At 46.8% G+C, this 27,772-nt stretch overlaps 2 protein-coding genes across 2 annotated transcripts in view; one reads left to right on the top strand and one right to left on the bottom strand.

The window, feature by feature from the left end:
* The window catches only part of Atp6v0a4 (ATPase H+ transporting V0 subunit a4), an 87,925-nt gene that overhangs the window by 52,479 nt on the left and 7,674 nt on the right, over positions 1-27,772 (bottom strand). The window lies entirely within an intron of this gene.
* On the top strand, positions 15,464-23,453 carry Tmem213 (transmembrane protein 213). Its single transcript, XM_036181847.1, has 5 exons — positions 15,464-15,642; positions 15,695-15,813; positions 17,180-17,359; positions 22,129-22,197; positions 23,284-23,453. The coding sequence occupies exons 1-5, from the start codon at positions 15,464-15,466 to the stop codon at positions 23,451-23,453; spliced, it is 717 nt and encodes a 238-aa protein (XP_036037740.1).

The raw sequence follows: 27,772 nt of genomic DNA, 5'->3' as shown, positions 1-27,772 counted from the left end.
CTTGTTTAGGGGAGTGATCTCCCCTAAACAATAGCCTCCAGCACTTCAGGAACTATCTGTCCTTGGGCAAGGGGCTTGCAAATCAGAGGCATTTTGTTTTATGGATCTCTAAGGCACAGTAACTAAAACTTAAAATGTAACTTTGGGCTGGGTGGTGGCGGTGGCGGCGGCGGCGGCGGCGGCGGCGGCGGCGGAGGTGGCACACACCTTTAATCCCAGCACTCGGGGAGGCAGAAGCAGGAGGATCTCTGTGAATTAGAGGCTGGCCTGGTCTATAAAGTAAGTTCCAAGACAGCCAGAGCTATTACACAGAGAATCCCTGTCTCGAAAAAAAAACCAACCAACAAGCCAACAACAACAAAAGAACCTTTGGTTCTCACAAAGTGAGTTAATGAAAAATTTAGATCAAGCTCCCTGTGGGCATGCCAGGGGGTGTCTTATTGATGTAGGAGACCTAGTCCATTGTGGGTGGTACCATTCCCTAGGCAGAGAATCTTATGTAAGACAGGAGAAAGCTGGATGAAAGCAAGCAAGCAAGGGTGCATTCATTCTATATTTGCTCTTGACTGTGGATGTGTTATGACCAGCTGCTTGAGTTCCTGCCTTGACGTCCCCAAAATGATGGAGAGGAACTTGGAAGTGTAAGCTCGAGAAATCATTTCTGCCTCTATGGTTTTTATTTCTTTGGGTTTTTTGTTTGTTTGTTTGTTTGGTTGTTGGTTGGTTTTGTCAGTGTTCGTATTGTTGGTTTTTTCCCACAGTCACAGAAATGAAACCAGTAGAATATCTGAGGCGTGGATATTTAGCCAGTCAGTCCCATGATGCCCATGCATGGTCCAATTAGCAGCATTTTCTAAGGACCATAACAAATGGAACTTCATTTCGGGAGGCAGCAGGGAGGACAGAGTGTGGAAAGCTTGGGAAGGCTGAGAAGAAGCTGTGGTTTCTAACTGGACGCCATGGAGGCCGGGACAAAGGAGAGAACAAAGCTCATTCCGAGGTCTGGGAAATGAACACTGAGGCTTGAGGGACAGAACTTGACCGCACCCTCTGTGCTGTCTTAAACAAGAATGTCCCCCACAGTCTCATGTGTTTGAATGCTTGGTTCCCCAGTGGTGGAACTATTTGGGACAGGTTTGGAGGTGTGGCCTTGTTGGAGGAGGTGTGTCACTGGGTGTGAGCTGTGAGGTTTCAAAAGCCCATGCCAGTCCCAGTTAGTTCTCTCTCTCTCTCTCTCTCTCTCTCTCTCTCTCTCTCTCTCTCTCTCTCTGACTTGTGCCTGTGGATTAGATGTGAGCTCTCAGCTACTGCTCCAGCACCACACCTGCCTGCCTGCCTGCCTGCCTGCCACCACGCTCCCTGCCATGATGGTTATGAACTAACCCTATGGAACCACGAACCCTGAATTAAATGCTTTGTTTTATAAGTTGCATTGGTCATGGTGTCTCTTCACGGCAATAGAAAAATAACTGAGACACCCTTCTACCCCTCCAGGACAGAAATGTCCATAAGTCCAAAGTCAGTGGAACAAAGTCCCAAAACTGAGGTCAGAATTTGCAAAACAGAACAGATACAGGCTGAAATCCATGTGTGGAGTCCTGATGGCTGATGCTGCCAGCCTTGGAGTGTTAAATTAGCAGGACACTTCAGGTTGTAGAAAATGCAGTGTGAGACTGGCCAGCTTCAGAGAATGGAAGAGATAGTTAGCTCAGGGAGGGTCCTCTCAGGAGGCAGCAGTTAAACTCAGGCTTAGAAGAGTAAAAAGAGCCAGTTTGTTGGGCAGACATGGTAGTGCCCACTTAGAATCCCAGCATTTGGGAGGTAGTAATGGGGGAATTAAGAGTTCCAAGCCTGGAGTTGGGGATTTAGCTCAGTGGTAGAGCGCTTGCCTAGCAAGCACAAGGCCCTGGGTTCGGTCCTCAGCTCCGTGGGGAGAAAAAAAAAAATACTGTCTCTATGTAAAGAGGCCCACTAAGCATCATGCTCCATTCTTAGTTTTAAGAGGGACCAGACAACGCAGCCTAGGCTTCTCCATGAAAGGTCATTCCTGAAATGCATGCCCCTCTGGAACTCTCAAAAGTGGACCTTTACATTTCAGTTGGACTCATTGAGCATCTTCTGATATGCAAATGTCTTATCAATAAGTCTGTAATAGTTTGCTGCTTCCTGCTCACTATATTCAACCAGCATGGTGTCGCCAGTATGACACACTAGGGTGACATTTGTGGAAGGGAAAGGTGATCAAGATCTCAGCAGACTAAACTGCAACCAAGGGATGGAGAGAGGATACACCCTAACGTAGAACTGTGAAGGTATACTGGGGGCCTTGTTGCTGAAATGTCTTCTGGTGGAACCTAAGGATGGAATGGAGGAAAAGAATTTGCATATGAAAATGTTTCCATTCCAATAATTGTGGTAATATTTTATTTGTGCTCTAATAAATAAAGCTTGCCTGGAGATCAGAGGAAAAAGCCAGCCATTATGAGTAAAAAACACAAAAGTCATGTAATGTTAGCACACGCCTTTAATCTTATCACTTGGGACTCTGGGATCTGTCTGGATCTATTTGAGTTCAAGGCCACACTGGGAACAGAGCCAGACACATGCCTTAAATTACAACACTAGTTAACTATGAAGGTCTGTACAGAAAGACAGGAAGTGATACAACTGGGCAGGAAGAGGAAGTAATGTAGCTGGACAGAGAGAGCAAATCAGATGGCAGAACAGCAAGGCATACAGGCACAGGTAGACAGGAAGTAGCTCATCTTTTGGAAGTTGCGGAGTTGGTGAGATGAGGTTAGCACATGGCTGTTCCTGTCACTCTGATCTCTCTCAGGTTTTCACCCCTATGTTTTTTATTTAATAAGACTGTTCAGAAATTTGTCTACAAATAATTTTTATTATTTATTCTTTCATGTTTTTTTCATAGACAAGTAAGTCACTTGTGAACGATAACAGTTTTATTTCTCCCTTTCCAATAGCTTTGCCTTTTCTTTCCTGTCATATTGCTTTGTCCTGGACTTCGAGGATGATGTTGGAAAGGAATGGGGAGAGGAGCCATCTGACTTGCTCCTCATCTTGATATTTAAGAGTGCAAAGGCTCAGTGATAGAAACATTGGGAACTCTGGGGAAAGAGTAGAAGGTGATTAGTTAGCAGGAACTCCACAGCAATGTCCTGAAAACCCGGTGACTCAAGAAATAGAAACAAGTGGCCAGGTGTGGTGGCACACATCTGTAACCCCAGCATTTGAGGAGTGGAGGCATGGGAATCTCAGTGAGTCAGAGGCCATCCTGCTAGCCTGGTCTACATAGTGAATTCCAGGATAGCCAGGACTACATAAAGAGACACTATTTTACAAAGGAGAAGAGAGGCCGGGCAGTGGTGGCGCACGACTTTAATCCCAGCACTCGGGAGGCAGAGCTAGGCGGATCTCTGTGAGTTCAAGGCCATCCTGGGCTACAGAGTGAATTCCAGGAAAGGTGCAAAGCTACACAGAGAAACCCTGTCTCAAAAAAAAAAAAAAAAAAAAAAAAAGGAGAAGAAGGACTGTTGTTGGTTGTTTTGCCACCCAGTTCCCAAATAAATCACACATGGAAGCTTATTCTTACTTATAAATGTCTGGCCTTTGCTTGGCTTGTTTCTTGCCAGCTTTTCTTAAATTAGCCCATCTACTTTCCTTTTGCCTTTGGGCATTTATCTTTCTCTATTTCTGTATACCTTTCATTATGTCTTACTCTATGGCTTGCTGTGTAGCTGAGTGGCTGGCCCTTATATGTCCTCCTCCTCCTTCTCTGGCTACTTCTCAATCTCCCCTCAGATTTCTCTTTCTATTTATCCTCTCTGCCTGCCAGCCCCACCTACCCTTTCTCCTTCCTTGCTATTGATCCGTTCAGTTCTTTATTAGGCCATCAGGTGTTTAGACAGGCACAGTAACACAGCTTCACAGAGTTAAACAAATGCAACATAAACAAAAGTTACACACCTTAAAATAATATTCCCCAACAGAGAAGCAGCAGCAGCAGCAGCCAAGTGGTAACACACGTCTTTAATCCCAGTATTTGGGAGGCAGAGGCAGGCGGATCTCTGTGAGTTCGAGGCCAGCCTGGTCTACAGAGTAAGTTCCAGGACAGTCAAGGCTACACAGAGAAACCCTGTCTTGAAACAAACAAACAAAAAAAGGTAAGGGAAGGAGGGAGGGAGGGAGGGAGGGAGGGAGGGAAAGACAAACAGAATCATAGGATGACTCAGTATGAACTCACTTGCCACAAAATCTGGACAACCTGAGACTGGTGACCTGAGCTGGCTCTCCTGCGTAAATGGAGAGAACTAACTTCTGAAAGTTATCCTCTGGTCTCCACACAGGCACCACTCTTGAGTTTGTGTGTGCGCGCGCGTGCGTGCACACATGAATAAAGAAATGTTCTGGTTTACAGTTCCGGAGATCAACAACTGAAAGCCTTAGTCCCCTGAGGACCGTGGGGACGACTGTTCCAGGTTTGTGTCTGACTCCAGTGGTGCATGGAAGTCCTTGGTTTTTCTTGTCTTTCAGACATATCACTCTAATCTCTGCCTTCATCTTTATCTGTAGATTTCTGTGTCAGAATCCTTTCACAAGGACACCATGCAAGTGCATCTGCCGTTCTAATCGAAACTTGAATGATTGCCTCTGCAGAGACCCCACTTCCATATAAGACCACCTTCTGACCTACCAGAGGTGAAGACTTCAACACACAAATTAGAGGGTAGGGACACAGTCCACTCCATAATACGGAAGTTAGCCCTGGAGCCCCAGGACTGAACATTAGCGAGATCAAAGGTTTTAAAGCTGGACACAGACAAGAGACACTACAAAGATGGAGGGTGGGCCTAAGAATAAACATGCCAGAGGAGGAAGTATCTCAGGAATCATTAAGAAGGTGGGGTTTTCTGGGGCCACAGGGAGCCTTACCTCATGGATTGGAGAGAACAGAATCGGAATAGGAAGTGTGGAGTCAAGAAGTCCGTGAGTGAGGAAGGAAAGATAGATGAGCAGTTGCAGGCATGTCTATCAAAGGATGCAGCTGTGGAAAACAGGAGGGATTGGGCAATGGCTGGAGAGAAAATGAGACCTCGTGGAAGAGGTCTGTGGTGCCTTAAAATGGGCTCATATGCTTGAGTACTTTGTCTCAGTTGGTGGAAATACTTGGGAAGGATTGGGAGGTGTGGCCTTGTTCGAGGAGGTGTGTCATGGAATCAAAAGCTTCCCACAGTCCTAGCTCTCTCTCTGCCTCCTGTTGGTGGATCAGATGTGAGCTGCCAGCTGCTGCTCCAGTGTCTGCCTGCCTGCCTGCCTGCCTGCTGCCATGCTCCCTGCCGGGATGGTCATGAACTCCTATCCTTCTTCTATAAGTTGCCTAGGTCATGGTGTCTCCCCTCCCCCGCCCCAGACAGGTTTTCTCTGTGTAGCCCTGGCTATCCTGGAACTCACTTTGTAGACCAGGCTGGCCTTGAACTCAGAGAGATCCACCTGGCTCTGTCTCTCAAGTGCTGGGATTAAAGGTGTGCGCCATCACCGCCCGGTGGTCATGGTGTCTTAACACAGCAACAGAAAAGGAACTGAAGACAATTTTGTTCTTGGTCAAGGGAAGGGCGCTTGATTCTGTGTGTCCCGGGTGCACAGTCCATCTAAAAAACGAAGACTTCTACTTTTTCTGTCCCGTCGCATGCACTTAAGACAGTCCCTTCGAATCGCAAGGGTTTATCATTTAAATTTCCCCAGAGCTGCCAGACTGAGCTCCTTCCTACCACTGCTGACACACAGAAAGTCAGAGCAGAGCAAGGGTTAGCAAGGCCAGTTTACCTCACCCCAAACCAAAGTAAACCTCCAGTCTGTCCTGCTGCTCTGAAGAGAGAGGCAAAACATGAAACAGACAGAGCCCAGGCCTCCTAAGGAGTTTCCAGTGACTCGCGAGAAAGGGAGAAACAGACTTTTAATCCAAGCCAATCTTTGGAAAAAACAAAATTCGAAGCATTGCTCTGGGAGGGTGTGTGTGTGTGTGTGTGTGTGTGTGTGTGTGTGTGTGTGTGTGTCTAATACAGCACTGGAAAGGCAGAAAGGGCTTGAAAAATCCAAAGCCAACTTGGACTTTGCATAGTACATTCTTGTTTCTTTCTTTTTGTTTGTTTTGTTGAGACAGAATCTCTGGGTATTCCTGGCTGTCCTAGAACTCACTATGTTGGCCTTTAACTCACAGAGATCCTCCTGCCTCTGTCTCTCAAGTGCTGGGATCAAAGGCATGCACCACCATGCTTCTTTAATTTTTGTTTTTTGTTTTTGTTTTTGTTTTTTTGTTTTTGTTTTTGTTTTTGGAGACAGGGTTTCTCTGTGTAGCTTTGTACCTTTCCTGGATGTCGCTCTGTAGATAAGGCTGGCCTCGAACTCACAAAGATCCGCCTGCCTCTGCCTCCCGAGTGCTGGGATTAAAGGCATGTGCCACCACAGCCTGGCTAATTATTTTTTTATAGGGAAAAAAAAAACACAAAAAAACCCCAAAAACAGCTAGTGTGGTCTCCAGAGTGAATGCCAGGACAGCCAGGGCTACACAGAGAAACCCTGTCTCGAAAATCAACAACAACAAAAAAAGAGTAGACAATCCTCCTGCAAATCATTAAACACACTCCTACATATTGAAATTAATTCTTTTTTGCAGTGCCAGGGATGGAGCCCAGCACTCTGCTCCTCAGTCACACCCCAGCCCCCCTTGTACTTTTTCAAGGCAGGATCTCACTAAGTTGCTGAACTTGTCTTAGATTCCTCCTGGCTCTCGGCTTTCCCAATTACAGACCCGCACCACCAAACCTGGCTAGCTATATCCATATATTTGTATAGACTCTCAAAATCCCCAACTCAGTGCACTGAAGGAAAACAAGAGTTAAATTTGCCATGAGGTCTTGAGGGAAAGAACTCTCATAGAGTTAAATCCAAAGTAACATTGTTTTAGACATTTAATACTTGACACCAGTGACACACTGTCAATTAAAGCCACTCCACGAAAGCCCTCCAAGGTCTCCAGGGAGGCACTTCAATGGCCTGAGGACTTTCCATAAAATGGCTCTTAAGCTGGGCGCTCCACTGGCAGCATCCCTGTGCACAGAAGGTTCTTGTGTTCTCTGCCCTGGTATACCAGAATCCGAAGAATGTTGGCCACACACACAAATTCAGCTACACAAGATCAATCTATGAGAGACTGGCATTCAGAAAACAAAGTGGGTAAGCAGATGGCAAACTCAAATGCTTGTGAGGAATTTTAACCCAACAAAATACTCTAGCTATGAAAGTCCCACCGGCTTTTCAAGGACCATTGTCTAATAATTTGGGACCAGATTCCAGCCAGATCACCTTCATCAAAATAGATAATTTTATCGTGCACTGAAGTCTAGCACTCCTGCACTGTTGGCCAGCCCTGGTGCTGATGAAGAGTTTGCAGGAGGAACCAGTGGTTTGAAGTTGCTTCACAGAGAGGGCTGCCCACTTTCCTCCACCTCCCACACCTCACAATGGACTCCATTGACGGTAGCTATGCCGTCGAGTCTGTATTCCAGCACACAGTGATCTAATTTATGGATCTTGGAAGCAGGATCCTTCCTGCCGTGGAAATTCCCACTTCCTCCTGGCTACGGGCTGCCTCTCTCAGTGTGACTCCTTGAGGCTGGTGCCGTGCAATTCAATTGGCTCTCACTGTTGTGTGCACCTTTGTGTCCTCTAGGTGGTGCCCTGGGACACAGCAGCAATCACAGAAGGAGACTTCATTCAGACTCTTCCACAACTGCAAGCTCACTCCAGGAAAGACCCCTAGGGTGGAGTTCTCCAGCAGCCCTCCACATATGCCTTGGCCACGCCTGTTTCTCTTCAAACCAGACCTACTTCATAACACGAAGAAGTAGGAAGACAGCATTTCACCACAGAGGACAAAATGGTGCACACAGTTTTTCATGGCATACTTTACCCGAGTTTCTAAGCTTTTCATTAGGAGTTTGTCTTTGGTTAATAGTCTAAACTGCACTGAGGTTTCTTTCCTTTAAAAATATTCAGTTTTGCCGGGCAGTGGTGGCACACGCCTGTAATCCCAGCACTTGGGAGGCAGAGCCAGGCGGATCTCTGTGAGTTCGAGGCCAGCTTGGTCTCCAAAGCGAGTTCCAGGAAAGGTGTAAAGCTACACAGGGGAAACCCTGTCTCGAAAAACCAATATATATATATTCAGTTTTAGCTGGGCTATGGTAGCACATGCCTTTGATCCCAGGAAAGAGGCAAGCAGATCTTTGTGAGTTTGAGGCTAGCTTGGTCTACAGAGTGAGTTCTAGGACAGCCAGGGCCACACAGAGAAACTGTCTCAAATAACAAAAAAAAACAATCAACAATAACAACAAACTAGTTTTACCTCAACATATTCATTTACCAGTTTCTTTTTTTTCTCCATATTTACTATCATATAGTAATTGCAGTCACAGAAAACTTAGAAATCCTCTAAGCCAACCCCCTCAGAGAAGAATCGCTCAAGGAGGTCAAGTTATCAGCCTGCAGTCCCAGAGCTAGTGAGCTGGCCGGAAAGCCAGAGGCAGCACACAAAGCTTCTGCCTCCGGGCCTGTCTCTGTCATCCCTGCCACTTTACAGTGGATGCTCCAAGGGCTGACCGGTGCCCACCTCCATCTGCATTAGGCAATAAACTCCTTCTGAAAACCATTTGTCTCCTCTGAGTGGGTTCTGAGGACCCCAGACAAAGGCCTTCCCACACAGTATTGAAGGCATCACTCTTCTGGGGCCCCCTCCGAGGGAGTCTCCACGCAATATCTCACGCAGCATCATTGCCAAAAGTTACATGACTTCAGTTTCCCTCAGGATGTGCTAATGTGGGCACTCAATCCCAGGATGCCAGCAGGAGTTGGCTGTGTTTCCCAAGGGGCTGTGGGCAGTCTGGAAGAAGTATTAAAGGAAAAACCGAAAGTAAAGAGGGTCACAGAAGAGGAAAGTCAGCTACTGAGAAGGCAGACTTGAAAGTGTCTGACTCCGCATCTGGTCCCCTTCGGTTTCATGTGGACAGAACTGGTAAGGAAAACTGGATGTTTATCATAAACATGTACCTTATTTCTCAAAAAAAAACCTTAGCTTAAAGTTACTCTTGGAGGACACACATTTCTGTTTATTAAACAAAAATGAATCTGACCACAGCCACTGTTGTGCCAACACATACAGTTTGCAGAGACGATAAGGCAGAGAACCAGGGAGAACCCGAAGTTGCTAATCACTGGGTTAGGGGGTTGACAAGCCCCTCTCCTCTAATTGTCTACCAACTTCACCTTAAAATGCCCCTACCCTTTTGATGTTCATAACTTTCTATTCTTTGTAACAGGACCACCCCATGATGTGTTTGGCTCCCTTAGCAACTGACGAGAGGATGGCTCAGTGGTTAAGAGCACTGGCTTCTCCTCCAGGGGTCCTGGGTCTGATTTTTAGCACACACCTAGCAGCCCACAACCATCTGTAACTCCAGTCTGGCACCTCTCCTCCACGAGCTCTAGGCACACACACACACACACACACACACACACACACACACACACACACAGACAAAACACTTAGATATATCAAATAAAAACACACACATCTTATTTTATTTTAAAGGCCTACAGATTCTAGTCCCAGTCATCAGGATTGGTAGGAAAGATGAAAAGGGAGACACACAGCCTGGATGATGAGGACTTCATTAGCACTCAGCCCTCTCTCCTGCCTCTCCTCCCTTCCCTCTGCAGTCCTGAGACCCTTTAGCCTGTCAGGATTCCCAGCCCCTGGATGAACTTGATTCTTCCCTACCAATCTGTTATTATCTGAATCCTGGTCTTTGAAAAGCAGCAACCAAGACCTGAACTCCAATACCATCCTCAGAATGGATCTTTACTTAACTAGAGATTGAAAGGCCCAAATTCAAAGACCAAAGATGGACATGTGGCACAAGGGCCTCCCACATCCACATGGGAAGTGTCTTCAATGAGAAAGAGCCTTCTTGTAGAGGATACACTTTGCCCTTTCCTGGACTTTTACAAATGACCCCCACCCTCTTGGCTATCTTCCACTCCAGCTACTACTACCACGTGCCTGGCCAGTGACACAATTATTCTCAAGTGTTTGTTTGTTTGTTTGTTTGTTTGTTTGTTTTAAGAATGTGAACCCAGCCGGGCAGTGGTGGTGGCGGCGGCGCACACCTTTAATCCCAGCACTCAGGGAGGCAGAGCCAGGAGAATCTCTGTGAGTTCAAGGCCAGCCTGGTCTACAGAGTGAGATCCAGGACAGGCACCAAAACTACACAGAGAAACCCTGTCTCAAAAAAACAAAAAAACAAAACAAAACAAAACAAAACAAAAAAAAAAGAATGTGTAACCAAACACTGCCTGAGCTATTTGGAAAGAAAATCTTGTGAAAGTTCCTACAGAATGTCCAGCTTTGAGTGATACAGCTTCCTGGTACACTCTCCAAAGTAAACTCAATACAAATTGTATAAAGGGCCACTGGCTCTTTAGAGCTGTCACTGTACACCTGTGGAAAACAAGCCGTTCTGGTGACTCTCAGAATCGCCCTGAAGCCCTTCATCAGAGGTTAGAGAAGTCAGGCCATCCTGGATTCTGATAACGAAGTTTACACTGATAATTGAATAGCTGTCATTGTCTTACAAACAATCTCAAATCAAACAATAACTGATTAAAAAAAAAGAAAAGTAGGGACCGGAGAGATGGCTCAGCAGTTAAGAGCATTAGCTGCTCTTCCAGAGGTCCTGAGTTCAATTCCCAGCACCCACATGGTGGCTCACAACCATCTGTAATGAGATCTGGCATACATGTAGACAGAACACTGTATGCATAATAAATAAATAAATCTTAAAAAAAGAAAAAGAAAGAAAGAAAAAGAAAATTAGTAGCTGGACCATTACCCTCCCCCATACCCTCCCCCAAATCTGCCTCACAGATTTGACAGGATGCTGCTGTCAGTTAGGTGAGAGATGTGACTAAACTATCACCATAGCAACCACGAGGGGTCACCAAAATCTTCATAAGTCCCTGGTACTTACCATTTCTGAAGGATAGGTTCAACTCCTACTTAACATACTAGAACTCAGGCCAGAAAGATGGTTTAATGGGTAAGAGCACTGACCGCGCTCCCAGAGGACCTGGGTTCAGTTCCTAGCACCCACATGGCAGCTCACAACCATCTGTAACTCCAGTCCCAGGGGATCAGATGCTCTCTTCCACCTTGGGCACCTGCACACACATGTACACATACACTCATGCAGGCAGCATAAGGAATAAAAATATCACATTTTAAACTATTAAATGTAAACTGGGAGGTGGTGGTACACGCCTTTAATCCCAGCACTTGGGAGGCAGAGGCAGGTGGATCTCTGTGAGTTCGTGGCCAGCTTGGTCTACAAAGTGATTTCCAGGAAAGGCAGGACTACACAGAGAAACCCTGTCTCAAAAAACTAAACAAACAAACAAGCAAACAAATAAATAATAAAATAAATAATGAGGGGGCTGGAGAGATGGTGTAGTGGTTAAGAGCACTGACTGCTCTTCCAGAGGACCCTGGTTCAATTCCCAGTACCCACATGGCAGCTCACCACTGTCTGTAACTCCAGTTCCTGAGACCCAACACCCATGGCAAGACACCAATGTATGTGAAATAAAAATAAAATAAAATTTAAAAAAAATAAAAATAAATAATGAAATAAATGATATTAAATGTATCTGGGTGGTGAGGGCCCATGCCTTTAATCCCAGCTCTTGGGAGGCAGAGGCAGGTAGATTTCTGAGTTCAAGGCCAGCATGGTCTATAGAGTGAGTTTCAGGCCAGTCAGGACTACACAGAAACCCTGTTTTGAAAAACAAACAAACAAACAATATATATATATATATGTTAATTATTTTCTGTTTAAACATTTGAAATGAATGCTTGATTTTTACTTGCTTGTTGTATTATTTATGTTGCCTCAGGTTTGTGGGTGTTTTTTTAATTGTTTTGTAGCTGTCATATTTTGGAACTGAGGACATTTTGTCAGGTTTCAAGCATTTTGGAGACCCTTGAAGGTCTTGCAGAGTCTATGTGCGGCTCTTTCCTCTAACACCAACCAGATAAATCAATGCTGCTTCACAAAGCTCTCTGTAAAGTTTATCGGAAGGAAAACATTGAAGTATTTTTCATGGTGGGGAGAGGTTGGGAGAAAATAAATTCCTCTCTGGATTTGGTACTATCCGAGAGCAAAATTATCCACAATTTAAAGCTCATAATTGGATTTATTTGTGATTCCAGAATGGAACACCACTTCATTCTCTAACATTGAATATTCTCTAACATTTCCAAAGGGCTGAGTAGAAGAGTTGTCTATACAGACAGCAAAGGATGAAGGAAGCCCAGATGGGTCATTTCAAAATGAGTATCCTTGTGAGATGGGGACAGAAAAGAAAGAGCAATAGGAAAATAACTGATCAATTAACATCATGCTACCTTTTTTGGAAAGCATCAATGCAAGGGAATGAGGATAGAAACTCGCCCATCTCCTGATACCTTGGAAAGCCACATAAGCAGCTTGGGTTCAGTTTGGTGGTGTGGAATGTTGGTATGAGCTGTTTGGATGGGAGCTCCACCCCTGGCACCCTGGCATCCCTATACCCAAAGAATCTGGAATGTTTGGATGGGAGCTCCACCTCAACCCTTGGCACCCTGGCATCCCTATACCCAAAGAGTCTGGAATGTTTGGATGGGAGCTCCACCCCTGGCACCCTGGCATCCCTATACCCAGAGTCTGGAATGTTTGGGTGGGAGCTCCACCTCACACAGCTCTTCCCCAAACCTGCCCCTTCAAAGCCCGATAAACACAGCTCCTCCCCCAGAGACGCTCAGGATGACTCCCACGAGGGATATATAAGCAGCATCCCTGAAAACAGATTCATGGTTCTTCCGGTCTCCATCTTGCTCCCTTCTCCTCTCTGCAGGGTGGGGAATCGCCCAGGAGCGCTTTACCCATTAAACCCGGGCTTTCCAATTTATTCTGATTCGGTTTGTTGAGACAGCAGAGAGGCCTTCAGAAGGCCTAAAACTTATCATGAGCATCCCCATCTTGAGGTTTAGTCTGTTCTGTTGGGGCATGGAGCAGAAGCCTGGTCCACAATGGTAGCTCTCCATTGTTTTCTTTTTACCTTAACCGAACTGCGAGCAATGAGCTGCAAGCTCCTCTGTGTCGTGTATGTGACCAGGCTATCCAGCCACCCTCTCCACACCGAGGCCACAAAGTTCAGGAAACATGAGCAGCATTTTGTGCTTTGAATTCGCTTCCAGGTCCATCTTCTACTCCATGTGCTAAATTTCTCTTCGCTTTATTTCTTATTATTTCAAACTTATTTTATCTCACTCAATTGTTTATCATTAAGCTTCCTCCAATCCTTTGTGGATCAAGGCAGCATCAGAATAAACCAATATATAAATAGCATTATTGTTCCTTCCCTAAGACTGCCTTTCTCTCGTTTCTCTGATGGTTCATATTAATGGCAAACTTTCTAGTAAAATGGGGCTTTGTGCTTAAGTTCCGACCATCCACCTGCTCTGTGTGCTAAGTGCTTTTACATGGGTTACTTGGTTAAGTTATCCTGAGAACTCTAGCAATCCTCCTGTTTTCAGACAGGGAAACTGAAGCTGAGCTTTCCATGACTTGCCTAAGACCACCCAGCCAATAAGAGGCAGGGCTGGAATTTGATCCTGGAGGTGGGGGGCGGGGGCCACTCCATAGCCACAGTGGAAGCCTTTACCTTTCCATAGACGCCATTTCTGGATTCTCTGCAGAGTCTGGAAAGGGGCTGGACTCTCGAAGCTGAGGCCACTGGCAGTCACAAGCCACCCAGTGGCTTCAAGGGACCGAGCATGGGCCATTTGCAAGTGCAGTACATGGTCTTTAAAAATAATTATTTTACGTATGTGCCTGAGTGTATATGTGTGTGTGTGTGTGTGTGTGTGTGTGTGTGTGTGTGTGTGTTATGTGAATGCAGCAGCCTGTGGAGGTTAGAAAGGGCATTGGATCCTTTGGAACTGGAATCATACACAATCATGAACCATCATGTGAGTGCTGGGAATCAAATTCTGGAACTCTGGGAGAGCAACAAGTGCTCTTTTTTTTTTTTTTTTTTTTTTTTTTTTTTTTCAGAGCTGAGGACCGAACCCAGGGCCTTGCATTTGCTAGGCAAGCGCTCTACCACTGAGCTAAATCCCCAACCCCGCAACATGTGCTCTTAACCACTAAGTCATCTCTTCAGCACACAGCACATGTTCTTAACATCTCACTACCTCTCTAGCCTCTCTTCTTTTTTTAACTAATTAATTTTGAGGTACTGGGGATGGAACAACCCAGGGCCTCTGGACATGGTAGACAGAGTTTCTACCATTGAGCTACACACTCTCACCTCTATCCCCTCCCATGAGCCCTCAACCCACTGCCTCTCAAATTCGTACCCTCTTTTAAAATGTTATTGTTACATATATAGACATCCCAGGCTGGCACTGAACTCACGATGTAGCCCAGGTTGGCCTGAATCTCGAGATCCTCCTGCCTCGGGCCCATAGTCGCTGGAACTACAGGTATGTGCACTGTTCCCAGTTTGGGATCTGGCTTCCCAAGGCCTCTCAATTCTGTTGCCTTCTTCTCTATCCTCAACCCAGCTTCTCATTTCAGAGTCTGGTGATCTTCAAAAGGGCCTGAAATAGCCTGTGAGCTGATCTCCCTGTATGCAGGTCTGTTTTCACACCTGGTCTGAAGCATGACCTGCCCATATCTATGAGTTCCATAGAGATGGCTTCCCAACCATAAGATAAAGCCCAGTTTCCTTTGCCATGGATTCAGGACCATTCTCAATCTGTTCTCAGTCCATCCAGATAAACTGCACCCCCCACGTGTGCCCCCAGAACAGTATACTCACTATCTATCTTGGAGACCCATGTGCCTGGGGAGCTACACACCTTTGATGTGCTGGATCAAAAACCCATCTCCGTCATGAAATGCTCTCGAAACCCTCTGATCCCCAACCAAAGCCCAGGCACACAGTGTTGCTCCTTGGACACTGGTGAATGCCCAAACAGTGATTGATTGGCTAGCACTGGACATTTTGGGGCAAGGCCTGAAATTGAGCTGCCTGAAGCACTGCTACCCCATCCCCAAATCAGGGTACCACCAATCTATTCCTTTGGGAAAATCTGACGCAAGTGCCCTTCTGGGCTGCTACACCTGTCCTTCCAGAGAGCTTTTCTGGTTTATTTTACTTTTTGTTTTTTGTGGTTGTTGGGGCTTGGAGACTTTTGGGGGAGAGGGAGAGGCCTCATGTAGCCCAGGCTGGCCTCGAACCCCTGATCCTCCTGCTTTCACCGCTGAAGTGGTTATAGGAGTGAGCAACCATGGAGATCTCCTTCTCCAGGGCTTTCAGTGAGTGGGGCTGCATCCACGGCTTTCTCACCAGGCTGACTGTGTGCAAGAACACAGTGTGCAAACGTGTGGTCGACCTGCCACACTCATGCGGCTCTCTGACTTCGGATGGTTCCTTCTACCTGAAGAACCCCTCAACGTGCCAACTCCCGTACCAGCCCTAAGGTCACTTCCTCTGAAAGCCCGCCCCCTGCTCCTCTCAGCAGCTTTAACCATTTCCTCTTCTATCTGCTGCTGGCGTGCGCTCTCCTCAAGCACAGGAACCAGGTCTCAGTTACCTCAGAGTCTCAACGCCAGGCTCCTGGTGGCTTTCACCCTCAAAGTGAGTGTGCAATACACTACAGTCAACTCCCCTCATCTCTGCTTACACTTCTTGACATTTCAGTTACATGTCATCAATTATAGTCTGATCATATTAAACAGAAAGTTCCAGAAGCAGGGTTGGGGATTTAGCTCAGTGGTAGAGCACTTGCCTAGCAAGCGCAAGGCCCTGGGTTCGATCCCCAGCTCAAAAAAAATAAAAGAGAAAGAAAGGAAGTTCCAGAAGCAATTCTTACATTATCATCATTTGTTTTTTTGAGATGGGTTTTCTCTATATCTCCCTGGCTGTCCTGGAACTTGCTCTGTAGACCAGGCTGGTCTCAAACTCAGAGATCACCTACCAGCCTCTGCCTCCCTAATGCTGAGATTGAAGGCATATCTCACCACCACCCAGCATTCTTAAGTTTTAAATAGTTTCATAATATATTGTTACAATTGCTGCTTAGTTATTAGTGTTAGCAATCTCTTACTATAAGTTAAATGTTATCATAGGTATGTATTTCTAGGAAAGTCTGTGTGTGTGTGTGTGTGTGTGTGTGTGTGTGTGTGTGTGTGTGTGTGTGTGTGTTAGCAGTGTTCATGGTCTCAAGCATCTACTGGAGTCTTGGGCAAGGGAACTTAGAGAACACTATCTATCAGTCAATCATTTAGACCCAAAGCAGCATTCCATTGTTGCTACTCAGTTCAGCACCTTCACACAGCCCCCCCCCAACCCCACTCTTGCCTCCCGCTGCAGCTACAAATCCTCAGTCTGTGCTCAGACACTCAGCCTGGCTCTCCAGGCCCCCCACTCCCATCCTAACCAAGGTTTATCTATGCCAAGATCAAAGTGGGCTTCCAAGCGTCACTCTGAAGCCTCAATGCGTCCATCTTCCCTACTCGGCGCCTCTGTCTCCTCTTCACCTGTCAAAACACTATGCATGCTTCATTTTTCTCCCCAAAGTGTCCCATCAGAAGAGGTGGCTTGGCTTTTTGCTGCTGGTGTCCAGAGTCCTTAGCCATTCCCCAGGCTGCTCAGTGTCTTGGGTTTTGTAACAGCAACATCCTGAGTGCGGGTATTTGCAGGCTCTAGCATAGGACAGTGCACACAGTCAGTGCTCAATAAATCACTGAGTGACTGGTTTAGATCATGTACACTTCACCTGCAGGTGAAGGAGCAGCAAGGCCGGCCCAGGAACCAGCAGGGAACTGCCTTCCCTTTTCCTCAATGGGAACAATTTTGCCTCAAAAACAGAGGACAGGGATTACCCCTCCTCTCCTCCCGCCACAGTCAGGAAGGCAGAGCCGTGTGACGGGGCAGTTTCTTTGGCTCCACCCTCTCTCTTTTCCCCCAAACACTGAACAGATTCCCAGCTCCCGCTGGACAGGAGTCACCTCAAACAGCACACACACGGGACACAAGGTCCCCAGCCTGGGGCACCTCTGTGCCAACATGGCCCAGACAGGTGTCTCCCTCCGCCGCATCCCTGGGTACCTCACCTCTGCCCCGCAAGCCACCCTGCTCCTCAGCCTGGTCCTGGCCTCCTTCCACTGGTCCTGCAGTACAGGTAATAGGTCTGAGCTTTAGTCTTGGCCACCTTGGCAAGGGGAGGGCAGGGCTGAGGGGGAAGGGAGGATTCCTCGCCCGGGTTGGTCCTGCACAGTGGAAAGAGGAAACAGAAGTTTCCCTGGAGGATTAGGCAGGGAGCTGGAGTGGGCGTCAGCTGGGGGTGTCTTAGGTTTGTCTGTGACACTCAATTTCTTTGCTAGGACAGCAGCAGCCCACCCTGTTGACCCTTGCCACAAAAACAAAACAAAACAAAACAAAACAAAGAAATCTGCCAATTTGACAATATCTCACTCATCACGGGACCAAACTGGTAGAAAGGGGTACGTGTGACTCCCTGTTGTTTCCAAGGATCCTCTCAGGACGGTCGGACCCTCACCTTCCCTTAGCGAGGGCAGAGGTTCCCTCTAACCCAGACTTCCTCTGCTAAGTTCAGAAGCTGGAACGCCACCCTCAGCTCTCCACCCTTCCTGAGGGTCCCCAGGGCAGACATCAGAAACTTGGGATTCTCATCCCAGGGTCTCAAGAGGCCTGGCTTTCCCAGGCTGGGCTCTGGCTTCCTCTCGGCTGCTCCTGGCGTTTACCCTGCCCCAAGCTTCCTCAGTGTGGCCCCAGTCCTGACACACAACCTCTCACCCCCAGAGTCTCCTCTTGGGACCCTCCAAAGCCACAGCCTTGACTCCTCTTTCCTCACCTCCACTGACTGGCTGTGTGATCTTGAGCAAATTACTTCACCTCTCTGTGCCCAGATTCCTTGTGTCTGACACTGGGGTAAACAGAACCGTGATTTATAAGGTTACTTATATGGAAGAAATGAGTTAATAGCTTGTAAAGAATTTACAACTTTGCAGCAAACATATAGTAAACAGAAGCAGATAAGGCTGTTCTCAACTTATCCACCACAAATAAGGGAGTTGTTTTTCTTCTGTTTACCCTGACAGTGCCATGTTGGGTTTCCCCTCTCTGCACCAGTTCCTGGCTGGTTCCTAGAAGGCCAAAGGGTGGTGATAGTCAAGTACTTGGGAATTCCCCTGGGCTATTCCATCTGAAGCACCTAAAACTGCTGATGTAGAGTGGGGTTTGACCTCTAAAAAGGATGAAAAGGACAACTTCTCAGAGCGGTGGTGGCCCACGGCTTTACTCGAGAGGCAGAGACAGGCAGATCTCTGAGTACGAGGCCAGCCTGGTCTACAGAGCGAGTTCCAAACAGCCAGGGCTACACAGAGAAACCATGTCTCAAAAATCAATAAATAAATAAGACAATTTCATAGGATTCAACCTAATCTGGCATCTAATTAAGATTTTTTTTCCATTCACTTACTCTGTCCGGAGAACATTCCCACTCTAGGTGGACAGATGAGATCAAGCCTAAGGAAGTGATCTGAAGGAAAATGCTGAAGTCCAGGGATGTTTCCAAAACAAAGCTCAACTAGGCTGTGTAAATAATTTACAACAGTAGTTAGATTGTATCAAGGTAATTATCATACTTTGGGGAGGCCACAGGGGCTGGGGACTGGGTGGCAGCAGTGTCAGTGGTTAAGCAACAGCTCTCTTGCTCCTTTACCCTGCTCTGTGTCAACAGCACCTCTGAAGGACGAGCTGACCCTCGGGCAGCGGGGCACTGACAGGTCTAAGCTCTTCTTCCCTTTTTCAAGGAAACAGCAATACTACTTCCCAAAAGGCTCTTCAAAAATCAGTCTCTTGGGCCCAGCAGGAGCTCTGTTGGAGTGAATGCCTAGCGGAAGCCCCAGTTTTAGTCCCCTGTCATCCTAGGACTTGGCAGGCAGAGGCAGGAGAATCAGTTCAAAGTCTTCCTCATCTGCATAGCAGACTCAAGGCCAGCCTGAGCTACATGAGACCCTGTACAAACAAAAACAAGGAAAAACCTGCTTTTAATCTGCCTTCCTCGATTGGTATTTGTGTGGTTAGAATTTTCTTCCATGGTAAGTGCCTTGGGTTGGACTGTGCTTCCAATAAGGTGACCACCAGCCACAGGTGACATCTGAACACACTTTAAATTATGACTAAGGTGATGAAAACCTGGACTTTTAACTTAAATTCATGTTTAAAAATCAACTTAAAGAGGCAGGCTGATCTCTGTGAGTTAAAGGCCAGCCTGGTCTACAGAGCAAGTTCCAGGACAGCCAGGGTTACACAGAGAAAGCCTGTCTCAAAAAACAAACAACAACAACAACAACAACAAAAATTAAAAGATAAGGGGGCTGGAGAGATGACTCAGCAGTTAAAAGCACTGGCTGCTCTTCCAAAGGACTCAGGTTCAATTCCCAGCACCCCCATTGCAGTTCACAACTGTCTGTAATTCTGGTTCGGTTCCATGGGATCTGACACCTGCATACAGATATATATGCAGGCAGAACACCAATGTACATTACCAAGACGGGCAGGGGGGTCGACTTAAACAGCCACCATGGCGCAGAGCTGCTGTCCTGGGTGGCACAGACACAGCTCTTCTTCCCTGAATCGAAGGTTTGTCTCTATATAACCCACCACTGCTCCACAAGCTCTTGACCGCACTTTTAGAATTTCTTCTAAAGTTTGTCACACACACACACACACACACACACCCTTCCTGGCCCTTGCTTGTCAACCAGGAGACAGTTACAAGCTCTGACTGTTCTGGAAAGCAGTAGACTTGTTCCCATGAGATGCAGTTTGTGTTAAGGACCGTGGGCCTGGGTAACTATATCACAACCATCAGAGATAAAGGACGAGGGTCAGATTCCAGTGGTTTATTTGTTCATGTGTTGGAAAGAAACTGAACCTCCTGTGAAAGAGACACTTTGGATTGTTCAGTGCTTGATTTAATTTACACTGGAATCACCATCCTATAGCTGGAGCTATCCGCCCAGGAAGCAGCCGTGGGCAGCCGGTCTTTGTTGCTGGGTTTTTTGTTGTTGTTGTTGTTGTTCTTGTTTTGTTTTGTTTTTGTTTTTGTTTTTTTCTCTGTTTTCTTTCTTTTGAGACAGGGTCTCACTATGTACCCCTGGCTGGCCTGGAACTTTATGTAGATCAGGCTGGCCACAAACTCAGAGGTCCCTCAGTTTCTTCCTCCCAAGTGCTGGGCTTAAAAGAGTGTGCCACCGTGCTCACCTGGAAAGCTTATTAAAAAACAGAAGGAGGAGGAGGAGAGGGGACTGAACAAGCATATCTGCACATTGCTGCACTACTTACAGTAGCTAAGAAATGGTCAGCCTGGACCGTCCATCAGTGGATAAATGGATGACGGGCACATGGTGCAGGTGAATGAGTTTTACTCAGACATAAGGAATAAAATGATGTCATTGGTGGGAAAATGGATGAAACTAGAAATCCTGTTAAGTGAAATGAGCCAAACCCTGAAAGACATATTTCACATATTTTATCTCATATGTGGAATCCAGATAAATATAGGGAGATTTATAAGTCTATTACATGACCGTGGAAGGGGAACTCTTCTAGTTTGCTTCTCTATTGCTGTGACAAACTCTGACCAAGAGCAACTTGAAGAGAGGAGGGATTATTTCACCTGGGTTTACAGTCCACTAGCAAGGGAAGCTGAAGCAGAAACATTGGAGCAGGAACTGAAGCAGAGGCCACGAACACTAGTCTGCTCTTCCATGGGTCATGAAGCTTGTCTTTTTATACAAACCGCGACCACCTGCTAAGGAATGGCATCTTCCACAGGGAGCTGGGCCCTCCCACACATCGGTCTATAAAACCTCCCACAGCAATCTTCAATCAAGAAAATGTCCCCACAAGCATGCCTACAGGCATCTGATGGAGGCAATTCCTCAGTTAAGGTTCCTTTTCCCAGTGACTCGACTTTATCTCAAGCTGAAGAATTGAACGGCGCAGGGATTTCTTAGAAAGAGGAAAAGGACCCGTGGGATGGAAGACAGAGCACAGGAGTTGGTAATAGGAAGGTGAATATGTGCAGAGTACATGACCTTTGTGGATGAATAATGAAACCTATTATTTTGTATGCTAATTTAAAATTTAAAAATAAAATAAACTATTCCACTTTATAAGTTTAAAGAAAGAAAGGTAGCTAGGCATGGTGGTGTACACCTTTAATCCCAGCACTCAGGAGGCAGAGGTAGGCAGATCTCTATGAGTTCAAGGCCAGCCTGGACTACAGAGCAAGTTCCAGGACAGCCAGGGATACACAGAGGAAACCCTGTCTTGAAAAACCAAACCAAAAGTGAGAATAATCCTTCATTTGGACTTCTAATAAAAATACCACTGACTGGGGGACTTTAACAGGAAGGGGTTTGCTCACCACTCTGGAGGTTGGATGTCTAGGTCAAGGTGTGGGCAGGTTTGGTCTCTCCCTCCTAGGGCTACAGATGGCCTCTGTCTCACTGTGACCAAGCACTGGTGTGTCTCTTCCCCCTTCCTGTTTTGTTCTTGTTTTTGAGACAGGGTTTCACTCTGTAGCCCAGGCTGGTCTGGAACTCACAGTGAACCACCTGCCTCTGCTTCCCGAGTGCTGGGATTTTAGGACTCTGTATAGCCTTATTTTTAGCCTTAATTATTCCTTTTGCTTGTCTCCCAACACAGCCCCGCTGGAGGGCTAGGGCTTCAGCTTCTGAGTGTGGAGAGTTCGATGCATCCCTCACCAGTCTAAACGTCGAAGAAAGTGCTACTGTCTTGCTGGCACTTCTAGAACATGTCATTATACTCACTCCTCATGCACAAAATAATTCAAACCCTCTGCCCGGGACTCACTCTGCCTTCTGCCTGACACTACCTTTTGCCTTTTTCTTGCAGAAGCCAGCAAAGGCAACTCAACCCTGAGTACACACCACCCAGACCCTGGGACTCTGGAGCAGTGTGCCAGTAAGCTTCCCCTGTCAACTGCCCTGATCCTAGAGCCATCCCTGAAGCTAGGAAGGAACCTTGGGCCCGTCTGTCCACTCATGGGTGTCAGGTGGCCAGTGGCTGCCTGGTCTTCCCAGACAATGGGGGAAGGAGGCTGTCCCAGGATGTTCACAGAGGTTAAAAACTAGCTTGGCTGTGGTCTCAATTTAGTCACATGATCTTTTGCACAGGGGGGTTTAATGGCTCATGCCCTGGCTAGCAGCCAATGTTGCCCTGAGAGCGCAGAATTTGGAGTTGAGAAGCCTACTACAAACAGCTGATCTGCCAGGCGGAGGTGACGCACGCCTTTAGTCCCAGCACTGGGGAGGCAGAGCCAGACAGACCTCTGTGAGTTTGAGGCCAGCCTGGTCTACAGAGCGAGATCCAGGAGCCAGGGCTACACAGAGAAACCCTGTCTCAAACAACAACAAAACAAAACACCAGTTGGTCCAATCTCGTCCAAAGCAGGAGCTGCTTGTGGACTCTTCCCTTATTTCTGTTCATCCTCCTAAGATGTTTCCAGGGGCAGGGTGATCAGAAAGCAAAGAGGAACTTGTATCACCAGTGTCCCATCAACAGAAAGTGTTCTTCCTCTTAACTGTTGCCCCTTTAGCCCATCTTCATCGAATGACCAACTGTCCTTACAGCTGTGCACTTGGAGAGGAGGATGAGCAACAGAAGTTAAGAGACCGAGCATACAGCTCTGGGGTCCACAGACTGGACTGTGAGCTCTGCTTCTGTCTTGTGGTCTTGGGCCAAGTACAGCTTGGGTTTCTTTTTATGAAGCATTTATAATAAATAGCTGGCCCTATCACAGGGCTGGAGTGTAGCTTAGTGGCAGAGTGCACGCTCTCAAGGCCCTGGGTCCAATCCCCAGCACCCAAACAGTGGTAATGACAGCCCCCATTACCTTGAGTGCATAAGGCAAAGACTTAGTATATGCCTAACAAGCAGCAAGTGCTTCTCAAGGTCAAGGGCAGTCTCACGTTATCATTCTTAACTAATGTGAGAGGGAGTGGGTGTGGCTGGTGTGTCACAGGCCGGTTCTTACTCTTCCCCCATCAGACGTCGACTTCTGCCCACTAGCCTCCCTGTGTTGCCGAGCTTCAGTGGATGAATATGGCTGGATTGCGGCGGCGGTTGGCTGGAGTCTCTGGTTCCTCACCCTCATCCTGCTATGTGTGGACAAGCTGATGAAGCTAACCCCAGAGGAGCCCAAGGACCTGGCAGCATGAGCACAGAGCTGTGGCCCCAACGACGGCTATTCCCACAGTGCGTGGGTAACAGAGGGAGGGCAGGGTTTTTCCTGAAGCAGGGCTTCTGTCATTTTAAAGTCATTTGCTCCTCGAGGTCTCTGGCTCCTTGACTATGGATTTGGTGCTGCCGAGCAAACCCAGGCCCTTGCCATTAAGCGCCATCACTGCACATCCACTTCAGCCCCCCCCCCCCTTTTTGAGCTGAGGATTGAACCCAGGGTCTTGTGCTTGCTAGGCAAGCGCTCTACCACTGAGCTAAATCCCCAACCCTCAGCCCCTTTTCCAAAGGGAAGAAAGCAGGCGAGACCAGAGCGGTCTCAGTGACCTCCATCTTTCAGAGTCCCTGTGGTGATGCCCCTCTTCTACCGCGAGCTTTCTTCTGGGTGCACATGAGACTTAAGGCAGTCTTTTAGTGGACAGATTTGAAAAGCAGGACATTGGCTCCACCTCCTTCAGGCAAAGGGCATAGCAATCATCTGGAAATGTGAGCCACACCCCACTCATCCTGCCTGCCCCCCACCTCCACACTCCCATCTTTCTGCACCATATCTCACATGGCTGTCCAGTCCCACCTATTTGAATTATTTATTTTCACGTGTGTGTGTGTGTGTGTGTGTGTGTGTGTGTGTGTGTGCGCGCGCGCGCGCTCACCTGAGTTCACGTGCATGTGCATGCAGTGTTCTTAGAGGTCTGATCCTCTGGAACTGGAGTTATAGATTGTTGTGAGCAGCCATGTAGGTGCTTAGACTGAACCCAGGTCTGCAGCAAGAGTAACAAGTGATCTTAACTGCTGAGCCATCTCTCCAGCCTCAAGTTCTTTTTGTTTTGTTTTGTTTTAAGAGATGGGAATTTAGTATTGTATTTAGTGTTTCTGGCCAATGTGAACAGAGATACATCACTTTACTTTAGGCATCAACTTTCTAAGCAGAGAACGCAAGAATTAGATCCAGCCAGTGGTTTAACGTTCAAGCTGAGAAAGCTCATTCAGCAGTTTGGGCTGCTGTGTGGAGGTGGTGGACATGTAGCTTTGTCCTTGCAATATGAGCAGCCTCACTCATACGTACTGTTTTGTTTTGTCTGTTTGATTTTTGTGAGTTGTTTTGGGGTTGTTTTGTTTTGTTTTGTTTTTGAGACAGAAATCCCCTGTAATTCAGGCTGGCCTTGAACTCAACATGTAACTGAAGACTAGTTTCCTGTAGCCCAGGCTAGCCTTGAATTTCTGATCCTCCTGCTTCCACCACCCTAGTCTGGGATTATAGGTATGCACCATCACACACACACACACACACACACACACACACACACACACACACACATCCTGTGTATGCAGTGCTAGGCACAGAAATGTTCCATGTCTCATTATGTTAAGGTCATGGTAGGACTGGGGAGATGTAATTGAAAGGACCACTCTGGGGCAGACTTTCCTGAAATGGGACCACCAGGACTGACCCACAGGGCAGAAGCTGCCATTCAGTTTTGAAGTGTGAAAAGAAACACTAGACTCGGGTTTCCAAGCTGAACATCATGGAGATTTACCAAAGCAGTGAGCTGAGACCCTGCCAAGTGTATTTCAGATCATTCTGACTTTATAAGACACCAGAATACATAGGTCAGGGAGGAGGAAGAGATTTCTAATGGGTCTTAAATCCTTTGAAACATCTTGAAGCCAATTTCCCAGACCTGATCTATCACTGTAAGCACTGAATCTTCTGGAAGGTGAGCATAGTCTCCCAGCATCCTCCAGTGCATTCTGAGGCAGTTTTCCAACCTATCTCTGGACAGAAGCCACTAGAAGGTTCAGGATCAACAGAAGCAATCACAGCTCTCACTCCCCAACTTTCTGAAGGCATTTTACCCCCAGAAAGAACTCTGGGGATGGGGACCAGGGGAGGTGTGGTCACTATGAACACCATGGGTGTGGTGGTACACATCTGCAGAAAAAATCCACACCTAGCAATGAGAAAGGCTGGCAAAATTTGTTATCTTCTTACCCAGAGGTGCTTCACCACACACTGAATGTCATATATACAGATAATTTTGATCTACATCTATGGGATTCCATGAAACCCCAAGATGATGTGAGCTGACCAGGTCAATTTGGTTTTATTAGATTTATTCATTTTATGAGTGTTTTGCCTGCATGCATGTCTGTGCACCATGTGCGTGCCTGGTGCCTGCAGAGGTCAGGGGATGGTGTTGAATTCCCTGGAACTGGAGTTACAGACTCCAGCTACTGGAGTTACTGGAACACTGGCTGCTCCTCCAGAGGACCCTGGTTAATTCCTAGCAGCCACATGGTGACTCAACCATCTGAAACTCCAGTTCCAGGGTATCTGACACCCTCTTCTGATGTTCATGGGCGCTATACTCATGTATACAGGCAAATCACCCCAATACATAACTGAAAAAATTTAGATCATACAGGATAACAAAGAAGAAAGACAGGATTGGGGGGATATATAAACAGTATGCAAAGTGACCACTACTCTATGCCTGTTACCATGCCATGCTGGCCCCACAAGACAACAGTACCCCTTTTAAACTGACAAGTAACTAACATGCAAATGAATATGGACCCCTTCCACCCTAGGAATCCTTTTCTTCAGCTACAGGGACAATATAGTGAGTCACAGTACAAACAAACGAAGAACAGTATTAGGGGCCATTGGGTTCTACCCTCTCCTTACCCCACCCCACCCAAGGCTACACCTCAAGAATTATGACCTGTCTCTGACGACCAGCAGATGAGTATAAAATGCCTCTTTTTTTGGTTTTTCAAGACAGGATTTCTCTGTGTAGCTTTGCACCTTTCCTGGAACTCACTTTAGAGACCAGGCTGGCCTCAAACTCACAGAGATCCGCCTGGCTCTGCCTTCTGAGTGCTGGGATTAAAGGCATGTGCCACCACCGCCCGGCTAAAATGCCCCTTAAAATGTATGTATACTCAGTGCTCACTTCCACAGCACAAACACTACAACTGAACAATACGGGGAGACTAGCATGGCCCTGTGTGAGGAAGACACACAATTGTCAAGTACTACATCTGCTCAGGGACTGCAGAATAGGGGGTGGGAAGACTGTGAGAGCCAGAACAGGAAGTCTGTGAGATCATGTTTCATAGAAACATCAGGGAAGCTACATCCAGGAAGATTCATCAATATGGCTGCCCAAATACAACCCGAACAAGGAAGACACCAACAGACATGCTACTGTGGAGGGGGAAATCCCAGGAGGCCGCAACCTGAGAAGAGGGCCTACAGGCAACTAAGGAATGGTGAGGGCTGGAGAAATGGTCATCCCCAGGGATGAGCCTCCTAATTGGTTATCCAATACCAACTGGTCAGCCCCGAAAACATACACACAAGTAACATACAAACTGAGCTGACTGTATATCTATTTTGGGATATATGTAACAATTTAAAAAGAGGCCAGGAAACAATTTATGTATAGTACACATACCCCTACTTAAGGGCTAAATAATTTCTGATCCAATAGAAAAATAATTTTGGGGCTGGAAAGATGGCTCAGTGGTTAAGAGCACTGACTGTTCTTCCAGAAGTCCTGAGTTCAATTCCTAGTACCCACATGGCAGCTCACAACCATCTGAAACTTCAAGATCCAACACCTTCACATGTGCAGGCAAAAACACCTCTGCACATAAAATGAAAATTAATAAACTATTTTTAAAAAAGGAAAAGAATTTGGGTGGTGGTGGTGCACACCTTTAACCCCAGCACTCTGGAGCTAGAGGCAAGTGGACCTCTTGAGTTTGAGGCCAGCCTGGTCTATAGACTGAGTTCCAGGACAGCCTGGGCTATACAGAGAAACTCTGTCTCGAAAAAAGGGTCAATATTTGCACTGGGGCTCTGTGATGTGGTCATGAGTCTCACTAAGTGGTTTCTTCCATTTAATATTTTTAAAATCTGGAGAAAATGGAAGTGCAGAGTTGAAAAGGGAAGGAATTATAGCTGAGCTGGGTTGCTGTGTTTCAGTGAAAATGAGCGGGTTGTTTTTCAACATTAGCTCTGTGCTGTAGCCTTAAACAGATGCCAGATCTGCTAATTTTAGCAGAATCCAAAGACGGACAAGATCGAGAACTTCTAAAGCTATAAGAGAGAGAATGTTCACTGCCTCCGTTTGGCGTCTGAGAACGACTAGCCCAGTGAAATGGCTCAGTGGGTAAAGGGGCTTGCTGCCAGGCCTGGGGATCTGAGTCCTGTCCCCAGTCCCCCCCATAGTAGAAGGACCTCTACAAACAACATCCCCACAGTCATACACAAAAGTAAGTGAAGTCTGGG

This window comes from Onychomys torridus, chromosome 3 (assembly GCF_903995425.1).
Source record: "Onychomys torridus chromosome 3, mOncTor1.1, whole genome shotgun sequence".
Lineage (NCBI taxonomy): Eukaryota > Metazoa > Chordata > Mammalia > Rodentia > Cricetidae > Onychomys > Onychomys torridus.
The sequence above is the reverse complement of the archived record's forward strand: the minus strand, read 5'-3'. Positions and strand labels throughout refer to the sequence as shown.

What these genes read in the sequence shown, in the direction of transcription:
- Tmem213 (XM_036181847.1), top strand. Translation starts at nt 15,464, where the DNA reads ATGGAGATCTCCTTCTCCAGGGCTTTCAGTGAGTGGGGCTGCATCCAC. An exon ending in CCCTCAACGTGCCAACTCCC is followed by an intron (nt 15,643 to 15,694) that starts GTACCAGCCCTA and finishes TGCTCCTCTCAG; the next exon opens with CAGCTTTAACCATTTCCTCT. An exon ending in GACTCTGGAGCAGTGTGCCA is followed by an intron (nt 22,198 to 23,283) that starts GTAAGCTTCCCC and finishes TTCCCCCATCAG; the next exon opens with ACGTCGACTTCTGCCCACTA.